General features: G+C 41.7%; 1 protein-coding gene across 1 annotated transcript; it reads right to left on the reverse strand.

The window, feature by feature from the left end:
- Window positions 1-673: 673 nt before the first annotated feature.
- On the reverse strand, window positions 674-3,215 carry her8.2 (hairy-related 8.2). Its single transcript, XM_036537555.1, has 4 exons — window positions 2,929-3,215; window positions 2,608-2,703; window positions 2,397-2,475; window positions 674-1,382 (listed from the first exon to the last, which is right to left on the reverse strand). Exons 1-4 carry the CDS (start codon window positions 2,989-2,991, stop codon window positions 970-972), a joined length of 651 nt encoding a protein of 216 aa, XP_036393448.1. The 5' UTR covers window positions 2,992-3,215; the 3' UTR covers window positions 674-969.
- Window positions 3,216-13,447: the final 10,232 nt, after the last annotated feature.

Consider the following 13,447-nt stretch of genomic DNA (forward strand, 5'->3'; position numbering starts at 1 on the left):
AATTCACCTGAAATCACATATAATCACACATATTGGTGATGCTGGTAGGTGTCACAGATCCCTTCAATCTGCCCCAAACACTGGCCATGGATCAGTTTAACCTTCTTGAGACAGGGCTGGCAAAGCGTGCCCTGTAAACTGGTTACTGAGAGACAGAAACAAAGACTCTTTCACAGAATGTAGCTAACTGAAACCCACCCTTTCAGCTTTGGGAATATGCATCAACAGAGAAACAACTGGCCTTAAACACCAGAACGGTGCATTGGGAAATCAGAAACCTGCAGTTTTGTACATTTGTGCAGAGGTGTCTAAGCAGTAAAACACGTTCACGTACACAGTGAGCTTATCTGAGTGTCATGGTAATGCGAGGACAATTTTATGTGTGATGATTACAATGTAAGGTTGATCAGGGTGGAGAAAGCAGTGAACTGAGGCGTGCTGCTGTAATGGTATCTCTCTTAAATGGGTCAATGACACGTCATTCTGACATAAGCATAAATGACATCGCAGGAAATCTGTGACACCGTGACAGAGATGTTGTAATGTGTTTGTTTTCTGCAAACAGTGCATTTAATTTCATAACACATTTTCATGTAACACAATAAAACACGAGTCTGGTAATCTCGCAAACCACATGCACATTGAGGAAATACATGTTTTATTAATAGCGGGTTAATAAGTTTACATTATTAGATACAAAGAAAGAGAAAGCACACACTACATTATGTGATGAACAAACCTAAAAGCAAAGTTTATCTTATTAAATAAATTGAGTTAATAAAATAAATAGACAAATAATAGCCTTCTACAATGCAGGCTACAAGAAGTTTACTTCTGCCGGAAGTACCCAGGGTCTGTGATACACCTATTCTGGAACAGTACTGCCCCACAAGTGTTCTGAGAAGCATATCTATAAGATACATAAAGAGTCTACGCATAGATCAAAATAGAGTTTTGAGTTCCGGCACTTCACCAGGGCCTCCACATATCGAGCGCGGCCATGTGTGCGTTGTTAAATAACCGATTCCCTGGTAGCAGGAGCACCCTGTCGTTGGGGCCGGCGCGGTACTGGACGCTGTCTGTCTGAACCTCTCTCCTGGGCTTGGCGTCGCTGTTGCTGAACGCCTTGCCCGAGGGAGCCGGGGTCCCGTGCCTGGGACTCTCGTGCGTGTGGTGAGGGGGGAGAGGGGTGGACGCCGGCGCCGGCTGGGCGGTGTCCTCTGTGGAGCGCGGGAGAGACTTGAGCAGGTGGTTGAGCAGGCGCGAGCCCAGAGTCTTGTCCATCCACTCGCAGGTTAAAAGCAGGTTGTGCACCTCGTGCATGCACTGAATGTAGCCTGTGCTGTACTTCTGCTGGGCCTCCAGTCCCAAAGTCGGGTCAGCTGTAACACATCGGGGATTATTAAACATTGCTTGCTGCTTCATCTGTTGGTGTCAAGATGTATCATATATGCATGACACAAAGAAGCCTTTTTTTGAGTTAAATTTGTACAGTTATTTTCCTGAGGCAATAAAACTACAGTTGGTATCCTCAAAGAATACTTCCTGCTCCGTAAAATAAAATATCTGTTACTATGGAGGTCATGATTCATTCTACTTTCCCAAGTGTTCTTGTGGTACCCCTTTTCCACTATTGTGCTGTGGCCTACCCAGGCAATTTCAAGGTAAAAGGTAGCAGGGAAAAGCTGTATTGCACTACATGAGTCTCCACCACATGGACTGATGACCTTGGAGGAATTACTGCTTAGGAACATGACAACTTAAAAATGTCTACCTACCACTGATCACTGCACAAAAATGCATTCAATGTTCAACTTTGTCTCGGCAGATAGCAAAAGGTAAAGAAAACAATTTACACATGGAGGTGTAGTAGCTTTATCATAGGGGGGGTAAATGTACAATTTGTTTTCTTTCATGGTGCTTTCATAATGGTATCTTTATAGTAGAGGGAGAAGTGACTGCAGCCTGCGCCTGTGCGATTATATGTGATGTCATTAAAACATACCTAATATTGAGCATGTCCTTGACAAACTCCACCCATTGTCTCAGTCCCAGTTACAAAGTACTATATTCATAACTGGGCAAGAAGTGTCATGATTGGTTACATCTCATCAGAGCTGCCAGATAGTGAAGACACATGGGAATCAAGAATTTTTTTCTGAATTTCACGGTACAGTGCATCCGCGGAAAAGAGGTAGCCTATTCCAAGCGTGTCGTTACTTTCCCATGGCAGATACTGCCCTCTGGTGGTAAAAATAGAAAATCACTTAGACGTAGGGTACAGTCATTCTAATATCGGTCAATAACAGCACACGCATATGCTTCTCCCCGAAGTTTGGCATTTGAATAAATATCGTCTGTTCAGTGTAAGATGCATAAAATAAAATGTTACTTACCGGCGTATTTATTGCTCTGAATATTTTGCAGGTGTTTCACTGTCATTTCAAGAATGTCAGCCTTCTCCAGCTTAGATTGCTGCCAAGATAGTATAACATGAATGAGCAGTGATTCTATTAAACCAAATACTACTTGTAATTTGTTTGACTACTATTGAGTACAGGTAATATAACTCTACATCGGTAATGGTCATTCATTGTGAGCACTCACATCGAGTCGAAAGGCGCCAACTACTGTTTCTTTCAGTTGATCCAAGCAATTATTTATTCTTTCACGTCTTTTTCTTTCAATAAGCGGCTTCCTCAGCTAAAAATAAAGGTAGGCAGTAATAAATTTGATGACAATATAGGCAAAGAAGCAGACAAGAAAATTAACAAGTCAATCCGATGTTCATTCCAGAGATCCAAAAAATCATCCTCTCTCTCTCTCTCTCTCTCCCTCTATATATATATATATATATATATATATATATATATAGAGAGAGAGAGAGAGATTTCTACATAATTTCTGCCAAGAGGATACCATTCGTACCTTTCTCTCTTCCTTGGCACTCGAAAGTTTCTCCACGTTGTGAGCCATGGTAGTAGCGGTCATGTCCCTTAGTTTATTGGATATAATCTGATTTTCCCCCGTGCTCTCTCGTGTGAATTCTGCCTTGTCTTTAAGGCCTCCGCGCTGCACACTCCTCTTATTTATAGGGCCGAATTAGCATGTGAATGAGCGAGGTTTTTGGCTGAGGTATTTTCCCACACATGGGGTCGATCCCAGCGGCCCGCTCCCATCAGTCAAGGCTGACAGGTCACTGCTTCTTTTCAATAGCTGAGCTGCCCGCTCAAAAAAACAAGCGACAGATGTCCAGCCTGGAAATGTGCACCCCTTGCGAAACCCTCTGTTTTCTCTATTAGAGCTGGTCACGTGGTGCTGGGCGCGCGGAGCCCCGGCGTGGCATTCCCAGGGACGAACAAGAGTCTGCTATTACTGCAGCTACACTGGGGACCTCGCGGCCCTTTCATTCTGAATGAACTGGGACAGCATTACCTGAGAAAACGCGAAACCTATCCCTGAAGTCTCACAGAATACAACCTGACGCCCATTGTTAGACGACCCATTGTTTCTCGACTGTACTACTGTGTGTATTTAGTCAGTATCGGGGAAGTAATGAAGTGGGGGCAGTCAAAGTTTGATAATGTCTCAGTACCTCGCCCACCCACTCCCATATCCAGTAAATTTCAGCCCTGCAATGTTTAATAGTGGGCAGGATGGTGTATTAGGCCTATGCTTCACCGTGTTTGGGGGGTATATCGATGGCATTCATTCGATCACTATAAACAATTGATGAACAATTATGAAGCCTTGTCAAAGGATGAATTGAAATCTGATGGCTCAGATAAAGGTTAAGACAAGCAGCCTACCCGTGGGTGAATGTCGTCTTAAATGTGTATATGACATTTCATTGGAAATAAGAACCATATCTCAGACAAAAGCTCACATGGATATTAATGTGCCTTGAAATAATTGTGACATATAAACGCACCTGTTGCGCTCTGAGGCGTGGTACTTATGCATATCTAGTTGTATAAATGAATAAAGTAAAAGTGTTAGGCTAAGTCACGAAAGTGTGTCTGCTAAGAAAACAAATTATGTAACTGGGCGAAGTGTCCTATTTAAGAAGAACATTATTCGTGAGACAATGGAAAGTTTCGTGCCTGAAGAAATCAATGTCAGGATGCCTGCGTGATTCATGGCTGTCATTGTCATTATATATTGAAGTTATATAATATCATCTATTATATTTCATATTTATTTCCAACGTATGTGTTTATAAACGGCCACAAATCTCTGGAAGGCGAAGAAAACTTGTTGATTGTGATTACATTGGTACGCAAAGGTGGTATTATTCTTCCAGTAATGGCAAGTGATGCTATAGGGCTTTGTAAACTGGTCACAGATAAGAAACACATATACACTATTATCGTTGAGTGAGTTATTCTAATAAAAAATACTGTATGGAAATAATTAATTGGCCTATAAAAGGTTCACACTAATGTCGAGTGAGTTGCTAGTAGCATATTAGGTATGTGGATGCTGTGGACTTTCCCCGCTGTGCTGTTTTTATCTCCAATAATATCTCTAGAAATTGACAGTTTTGTGAATGTTTGAACTGGGTGTTTCATGACGTGAGCTTGTATCATAGGACACAGGTTTCAGCCATGTGGTAAATGATAGTTTCTTCTTCATTTTCAATAATGTCTGATTAGCCTATGCACCATCCGGGTTAGGTGAGTTCTCAAATCGTTTACCATTACATAAACAACTTTACTAGATCTGTTCCTGTAAGCAATCTCAACTATTTTAATGGGCTCAAGAATTTATAATGACGAAATTTGGCATATACATAATTAAATAACCTGTTGATATTATGGTATTTTTGCTTATTATGTTCAGTTTGTCAAATTTCAAACAGTTGTGTTTGCACTGTTAGGTTTTTACCACATCACGTCATTTGAAATCCAATGAAAATATTATATATATAATGTATTTAGTGGCATCCTTACGTGATCATTTTTAATGCATTTGAACAATAAACAATTTTCAATTTTGAACCCTATTAGTATGAGCTTAATGTTTTGGGAAAGCTGTTCGTTTTATTTTTTCTTTTTAAGACGACGGCGGTGTGGATGAAAACTTTGAACATCTGTTGCAAACTTTTTTTTCTATAAATGGAGAGGGCAGATGTCAGAATAGCCACGGGCAGATGTCCCTCTTGCTGGTCGTCGCTTTTGGAATTCATGGCAGCGGCTCTGTTTGACTTGAGACACGCGACTGCCAGGCGAATGCTGGAACGTGGGAAACTACGACGAACAAAGGCTTGTATTCAACTGAATCTAATCACCATGAAGAATGTAATAACCCCAAAGAAATGGACAGCAGGACCGGGGCCACCTCTGTAACTCCTTGCGGAGGAAGGGCCCACAGGGCGTTACGGCAGGTGCAAGTGACCACTGTGAGGTGACAGGTGCGGTGATTACAATATCAGTACGTGTGGCCTGCAGTTGTTCACAAATTATAATCGAAATTATATTGTTAGGTGAATTGCAGCTGTTTTCCCAACACGCGTTAGTAGTGGAGGCATTTTAAAACAGCAAGTTTTTTTTTTTTTTTTTGAAAACTGACCGTTGAAAACGGTCAACGGACAAGTACATTTACATTTGACGACAGCTTTAAGGTCAAACCATGTGTATGTGTGCCTGCTTTGCGCCCTGGCTACTATACAATAATCATTATAGATTTCGTTGTCTTGGCTGTATAGGCTATTCTTTTCAAACTGCAATGCATGTTTGACTTAACCTTAGTCCGTGAACATAGACGATGATACGTGTTAAAACCCAGGGGCAATTCTACGATCAGACCTTTAGGGGGGCTCAGCCCCTAATGAGAATGTGACATGCATAGAGTGCCTTGCAAGTGTTCAACCCCCCTACTAAATCACTCATTTCACTGAATTAATACATTAATATTTTTCTATATATGATATTTTAATTTACAATGATACTTTTAATGAATTACTAGTAAGTAACGAGTTTTTTAGGGGTGCTGAGTTGAAATTTAGGTGTGTTTGAGCACCGCTAAAATGAGTCTAAAATCGCCAATGCTAAAACCTCATGTTTATCTTTATCTTTAATAAGGGAAATTCTATAACGGATGAAACAAATAGCGGATTTCACGAGCAGAAGGCACGGGATGGCAGGCGGGTGGCCGTCACGCCATGTGCGGGAAGTTTTTGTGTGGAGGAAATGAGTCCACTTTCTAAAACACCTGTAAATCAGGATTTACGAGAGAATAATGGCTAGTCTTTTGTAGAGAGCTCCTCTGGTGATGAATGTACTCCCAGAATAGAGGGGTTTGTTTGAAGATCTAAAGAAGCTGACAGGGGAAGGAGGGGGAGCTCGGCACAATGTGCAACAAGACATCTGGCCACGCGACCCACGTGCAGTCAACCGCCTGCTCCTGCAGCGGAATTGAACGCGTAATCGGCTGGCTCTATCCGGCAGGCGGCCACACAATGACACCGAGCAAGATTCTCAGCACTGGCACAGCCAGCGACGGGAAAGAGCTATGCTCAATGCACAATTGCCCTGGCCTGTTTTTTTTATTTTAGGCAGTCATTTATTTCATCCAACATAGTAACATTTCGACTTGCTAGAAGCAGCGGTATCGTGCTTAAATAACCAAACGGTGACAAAATCGGTTAATTAATCGTATAATTAGCCTAACTAACTGCTGCCCAGTGTGGCATAGTGGTAAGAAGCAGGGCTCATAACCAAGAGGTTGCTGGTTTGATTCCCTGCAAGAGCACTGCTGTTGTACCCTTGGGCAAGGTGTGTAACCCACAAGTGTCTCAGTAAATATTTAGCTATATAAATGGATAAAATTGTAAGTCACTCTGGGTAAGAGCATCTCCTAAATGACAATAATGTCGTAGGGAGTTAATTGAAATAATATGTAAACATGTATTCTATCCACAGGCTTGAATGGAAATGCTAGGTTTTTACAGATTTCGACATATCTGAGCTATGCATTTGATCAAGAGATGCAGCCATTGGGTTGCTATGCTTTGAACCACACCTTTAGCTGCTTTTCAAACAATGTAAAGTGAGGGAGTATACCAAACAAGCTACCAGAGGATTACATTTTCTGTCATTACTGCTTTCTTTATTAGTGAATAGGCCACAGTTTTGATTAGACCACACAGAGTAAGGCATTCATCTTGAGAAATCAGCCCTTGATAGCTGTAGGCATCACTAGTGGGGCTCAAGCAGCCGCAAGACTGTAAAGGAAAGAAACGCTGAGGGATTGGAAGAGAGAATGACATCGAACTACGACGGGAGCGGCATTTTCTCTGCCCGCATCAGGGTGAGCTGTATGTACTTCAAAGGCTATGTTGGAAGAACGTGCGAATCTTTTTGTGTTCTCTCCTGCCATCTGGCCACGCGTCTCCTTGAATCAGAATTAGCGTGGGAATGACAATGCCACAATGGGCCCCTTTCACCAGCTCTTTCAGGCGGTGCCGTGGCCTGTCCAGCACCGGTTACTAATTAGAATGAATATAATCACCGTGCTGGGCAGATTGTCCTTGCCAGTTCAACTTTTGTCTCATGTGGCTAAATTCTAACACAAAATGCTAGTGATAGGCTTTGTAAATCTCATGACAACTGACTTGCCCCTTGCTTAGTACCTGCTGTAAGGACTTAATGGGCTACCATTTTCTCCCAAACAACACCACTGCCACAATTGGATTGCATATTACTGCAGTGCCATAGTTACTCAGCATATCTTAACCGTAGATATCCAGATGATGAGTAGGCTATATCTTCCCTAGAAAATAGGAAGGTCAAGTGCCATTTTTCGTCATGTGGAAGATGAGAAGGGCAAAGTAGCTACTGGGTTCCCCTTCAGCATCTAATTTTAACCAGAAACTTTTGCTAGAGCACAGAGCTTAATATATGGCTACCCAAACCAAAGAGGTCTTGTAAACCTTTTTGCCCAAAAGCAAACCCAGAGAAAATGTTTGAAACCAAAATATGCATCTTTGGTGTCAATGCCAGGTTCAGGTGAAAAACAAATATCTCCTTTAGGCGTATGGTGTAACTCGTATACTTGGATGATGGGTTGTAAGCCTATCTTTGTCTTCTCCTAATAGGTTTCCTACATGCAAAGCGTGCTTTTCAAACTAAGGCCGTGAGCGACCCCTTGTGGCAATGCTCAGTGTTCGAATATGAGAGTATACAGGATTAGTCTGCCTCGCTTGCTAATGTACTGTTAATGTTTGACCTGCCTCTTTTCTGCTTATGTTTTATATTGGTTACTGTCTTGTCAGTCATATATGCCTGAGTGAAAAGCAAAAAAAGAAAAACATTTTTTCTTAAAAGTAGATGATGTTGAGATCTGAGGTACTCATTTTAAAAATTAGTTGTGATTTTATATATATTATATTATATTTTATAAATATATATATATATTTAAATAAATAAATGGTTTGGACTGTGGCTCAGAAAATTATCCTGTCAGGGGTAAGCAGTGCTGAAGGGTGAACCACGTATAGACTTTATGACAGAGAAAGCCAAACTGAAATAGGGCAACCCTTTCCAGACTGAGACGCAGCTATTGGAATGGTAAGTATGCCATCTGCTATAAGTTTGGGGAACATACCCCATACTAGTACAGCACTGAGAGTTTGGCCCTTTATCAGCTTTATTCAGGTTTTATAACAGATATTAGCACGATGACATTGAGGTCTGCACAAACATTTATTTCTTTGCCTCAAATAAAACACATAATTTGCATACAATTTCATATGGTCACAAAATGAAACTTTAGACTCGTTTTCTTGCACTTTCTTTGTTATCCTTCGTTTCTCCTTTATCTTCATTTCCCTGCTGTATTACATCATCTTAAATCCTCTAGTGCATCGTATTACCTTTTTCTACATTGCTCTCTCCTGTATTCACCCAACCACTAAATGTGTAACTTGCAGCCAATTGCAAGTCATAAACAACACAAGTTTTGCATTTAAATATTTCCAGGTGTGTAACCAATAAGAAGGTCCCTATGATAGGCAAGACGGTGAAAGACAGGGACAAGGGACAGTCTTTTGTGCCACTTTCACATCTCAAATGGTAAAAAGTTTAGGGTGAAAGACACTTTCTTTATCAAAGCAATGGGTAAAAAGTACACTACAGATGTATTGTCAATGCTTGCTTTTAAGTTTCTAGCACCAACAGATTACCTAGGTCATAGCATATAGTAAACATCTGCACTTACATTGCATTAATACCTTGACATACAGCACAATCCATAATTTTAATAGCGTTGTGCAGACCAAAGTCATTGTCCACATGCATTTTCAAATTGTCAAAAGTAGTTTACAACATTGAATTTTATTCTTGAAAACACTGATGGTTATATTTACTCACACCTCTGTGGTTGGTTTTGTAAATCTCGCTCTAATATGGATGACTGACAAGATTCTGCCTGTGGTGTTGTATGAGGTTTTGGCTCTTCTCTCCTCTTCAGAAGGGATTTTGATCATTTCTCAAGGCAGAACTGCTGTAAGTCACTCAGAAATTTTGGCTTTTGTCTATGAAATGAATTTAAACAACAAATGGCCAGCTGAGAACATTTATTTTGTGCTCAGTAAACAATTTCTTTATAGATTTGAATGAAAGCTTTGGATCTTTGCCATACTGGGAAGTTTTGGCCAAGTGTGAGCCTTCTGGCAAAGCGAACCAAGTCCTGAGTAAAATTTCCAGGATCTCATTCATAATTCATTCTGTCTTAACAAGGGCTAAAAGATCTACAGATGCAAAATAACCCCAAAACATAATAGACTCTCTGGTTTTCTTAACATAAGCTTAACGTTTTTGTACCAAAAATAATACCGATAAGCACATCCAAAAAGCTCTATTTAGGTTTGATCTGATTATAAAATATGCTTCAAGTTGTCATTTGGATGTAGTTTGCCAAATTCAAGGTACCTCTTTCTATTGTTTACCTTGTAACCCAGCCTTGTAACCCATGCTCCATTCCAACCGGCAATGTTAGAATAGTACTTTCTGGCACTTTGTATCCTGAAGATGTCAGCTTGTCCACAGACTATCTGCTTCCTAGCAAAGATGTCACTGTACCAGTAGCCTTAAATTTCTTAATTATGGGCACCATAGTGGAAAGTGGTAGATCCTGGACATATCATCTATAACACAGTTCAGTAATTAACTGACATACAGCTATATCATTATATATGTGTGTAACATGGTTGTGCTTTATATGTTTGCAGTGGTGCAAAATCAGACACCCAACAAACAAATCTACATGTAACTTGGCTTCATTTCAATATTAATTTTTTTAATGGACTTGGACCAATTTGTTTGACTTGTGGGTATTGTTTTTCCTCTTCAGGTCAACACAGCATTACAGTGGCTTTGCAGCTACAGTATGTGGGGACCTCGCTTACCTTGATAGAATTGAGACAGCGATGTTAGACCTGTTCCTAGTTCATATAGCTGTTCTCTTGAGATGAAGTTGACTGGAATGTGTTAGGAAGTGAACAGGCATTCTGACGCCATTCTGGATTGCTCCTGAAAGATTGCTATAGATGGCCTGGACTGACATCATCAAGAACTCTCGCTCCCTCAGTCCACATCACAGATTAATAGTTTTAGTGTTCATGATGGTTTCCACTGAATTTCACCACCACTAATAACACTGTTTAGCATTGCTGTCTGGTGTTTACTTGATTACTTCTATCTTTCACTCATTGCGTTGAATTCTCTCACCTCATGCATTCATTTATTCTCAAATTCACACAGATAGTCCACCTACTCTGATCAGTCATTCTCAGGCACATAGTACTGTGCTATGTTGAATAGATCATTATATTGTTACCAAGTTAATTAATGCTGTCACTTGTACTTTTAGTGCTGCTATATTAGAAGTTGCCACAATTATAATTCTATTTCTCTAGTGTGAGGGCTCTACAGAAATTCATAATGTCTGCATTTTGTCTGCTGATACACTGATTGATATTACATTCTCTCTTTTCTTACAGAGATCTTGCATTACAGTTGTTGTTACGATGCCATACTATTGTGATTCTTGTGTTACGCTAATGCAAACAGCTGATGCTCATTCGTCCTGCTTGTCTTGCCATGGCTTTGAGTGTGCCATCCAGGCAGTGGTGTCACCCTTCAACTTCCTTTTCTGTCAAACACTTGGCCCCCATGTATGTGAGGCACGGCTGGTTATTTTGTGCAGCTCCTTGGGGAATCAAGGCAGCCTGCTCAGTTGCTGTGGCCAAACGCAGGTCCCCCCCTTCAGTTACATTACGTGGGCCCCCTACCCAGCTACCTAGGGAAGATATTTTGTACAGTCTTAGGTGGCAAGCTATCTCCCAGATGGCAGTACATTCTCTTGAGTCCTGCATCCTTCCCTAGAGAGCTGAACAGGCAGTTCTTTCCATCCTTGCTGAAGATGACTTTGATGCTACAGATGGGGGGTTCGATGCTGGCTCTAGCCATCCCACATTAGCCTCCTTGGTAATTGTAAGTGAGGCCCCCTATGTCTAAGGGGATATGCCGGCCCTCCTGAGTCATGGCTGCCCTGGCCCTAAATTTGGACAAGGCTGCTATGCCAGGCAGGCTTTATATTCCCCATACTCTCAATTCTCTCAGGCATTTAATGAAACATGGACACAGGTAACATGACTGCGAAGATCCATGTAATTACTCAGTCTTAGTGCTGGACCTTCATGGCTGACACAGAGAAGCTCAGCCGAAATGAATATCCTCCCATGGATTCCATTGTAGCAGCAATGGTTCTGCCAGACAACGAGACCATTGATAAACCACCCCATTGCCCCCAAAGCACAGCATGAGTCACTAAAAGCCATCTGAAGAATTTGTATTTGACTCTAGCATTGATAGTCCAGCTCATAAACACCATCACTCTACCATACGCATGCCAAGCACAGCTGATGACATGCCTACATGATGCTGTGGGTCTGGAAGGCAGGATCTCTAAGCCATTCTCCCTCCTTCACACTGATATGACATGTGCTAATGGAAAGGCTTTGGTTACCATCATCTCTGTATGCAGAGGCTTGTGTCTTTCTCAAACCGTGCTGCTGGCAGCAGCCCAGAAACCTTTCAGTGATCCTCCCCTCACTCTGGGCTCCACCTTCAGACCAGGAGTTGATGTGATTTTGGAGCAGACGGCCAAATTATGCAAGGACAAGGGGACCCTACAAACTTTTGTGGAGTCTTGTCCTCCTGGACACCAAAATCAAAGAGGCTGGCAGCATAAACAGCAGCTGAATCCTTCCCTTAGGGAATGTTTTGGACCTCCTCCTAGTCAGAATCCTCAAAGCCAGTCTCGCCAGCAACATATTACATGCTGATATAGTCCTCTTCAGTGGTGGTGTAAACCCCGGGTTGCCAAGATGGAGAGTCTGTCTCAGTCTGCCTGATGGGCAGGGCCCTGGCATTGGTCCCTTCCATCATGCACATTGGGCTTTCTGGCAGGAGCAGGTGCAGTCACCCTGGGCACTTAAATATTTTTTGAGGGATACAAACTGCAATTTTGATGCCAGCCACCCCCCTACAGAACCCCCTCACTACAATTTCTGGCTCAGTGATGAAAGAGGCTGTCTTACAAGAAATAAACTCCCTGTTAGACAAGAATGCAATCAGACAACTAGAACCATAAGAACACCCCAGTGGGTTCTATTCATATTCATTTGTATTCCATTGCTTTTCATTTCATTGTTCCAAAGGAGAGGGCAGTTTCCACCCAATTTAAGATCTGTGGACCCTCAACCAGTGACGGAACTGCTGTCTCCCCCTCACATACTAAATACCATAAGTTCAAGTCAGTTGTTTGCAATACTCAACCTTACAGATGCTTACATTGTCATCCCTGTCCATCTACACAGGAAATTCTTACGTTGTTCATCTTCAAATGGTCTTCAAATATAAGGTCTTCCTCCATAGCTTCTCCCTGACATCACAGATGGCCCAAGGCCCAAATTATCTGATTAGTTGGTAGGCTCCAGGGTGTGCACTACAGCACTGATGATTTGGTGATTGACAGTCTTTCTCACAAAGGGAATGTTTGGCAGAATCTGTCAGAGGAAACTGGTATACACCTATGCATCTCCTCTGAGTCGAAGTGCAGTGTTCTGGACTGGAATGGACCTAAAATGGCTATCGCATAAAGTGGCAATTTGGTGACAATCACCTCCATTGAGAAAGTTAATAAGATTCATGTGTTTTCTGGGCTCCAATAAAACAAGCATTTCTCACAGGCCCAATCCGTCTTTCCTGGCCAAACTTCTTTCCCATAGCACATGAACCAGGAAGTGGTGTTAACTGCTTTCTCCTCCTCTGCTTCATCTGGGGGCTTGGTAGGTGGTACGAACATTGTATTTCTTGCTATGGCATCAGATGTTTACTTTGTGCAGATGTACAACACACTGCAAACTAACAAGCTTTTTGTC

This window comes from Megalops cyprinoides, chromosome 9, assembly GCF_013368585.1.
Source record: "Megalops cyprinoides isolate fMegCyp1 chromosome 9, fMegCyp1.pri, whole genome shotgun sequence".
In the NCBI taxonomy this organism is placed as follows: Eukaryota; Metazoa; Chordata; class Actinopteri; order Elopiformes; family Megalopidae; genus Megalops; species Megalops cyprinoides.

What these genes read in the sequence shown, in the direction of transcription:
- her8.2 (XM_036537555.1), bottom strand. Translation starts at nt 2,991, where the DNA reads ATGACCGCTACTACCATGGCTCACAACGTGGAGAAACTTTCGAGTGCC. An exon ending in GTGCCAAGGAAGAGAGAAAG is followed by an intron (nt 2,704 to 2,928) that starts GTACGAATGGTA and finishes CTTTATTTTTAG; the next exon opens with CTGAGGAAGCCGCTTATTGA. An exon ending in TCAGAGCAATAAATACGCCG is followed by an intron (nt 1,383 to 2,396) that starts GTAAGTAACATT and finishes GATGTGTTACAG; the next exon opens with CTGACCCGACTTTGGGACTG.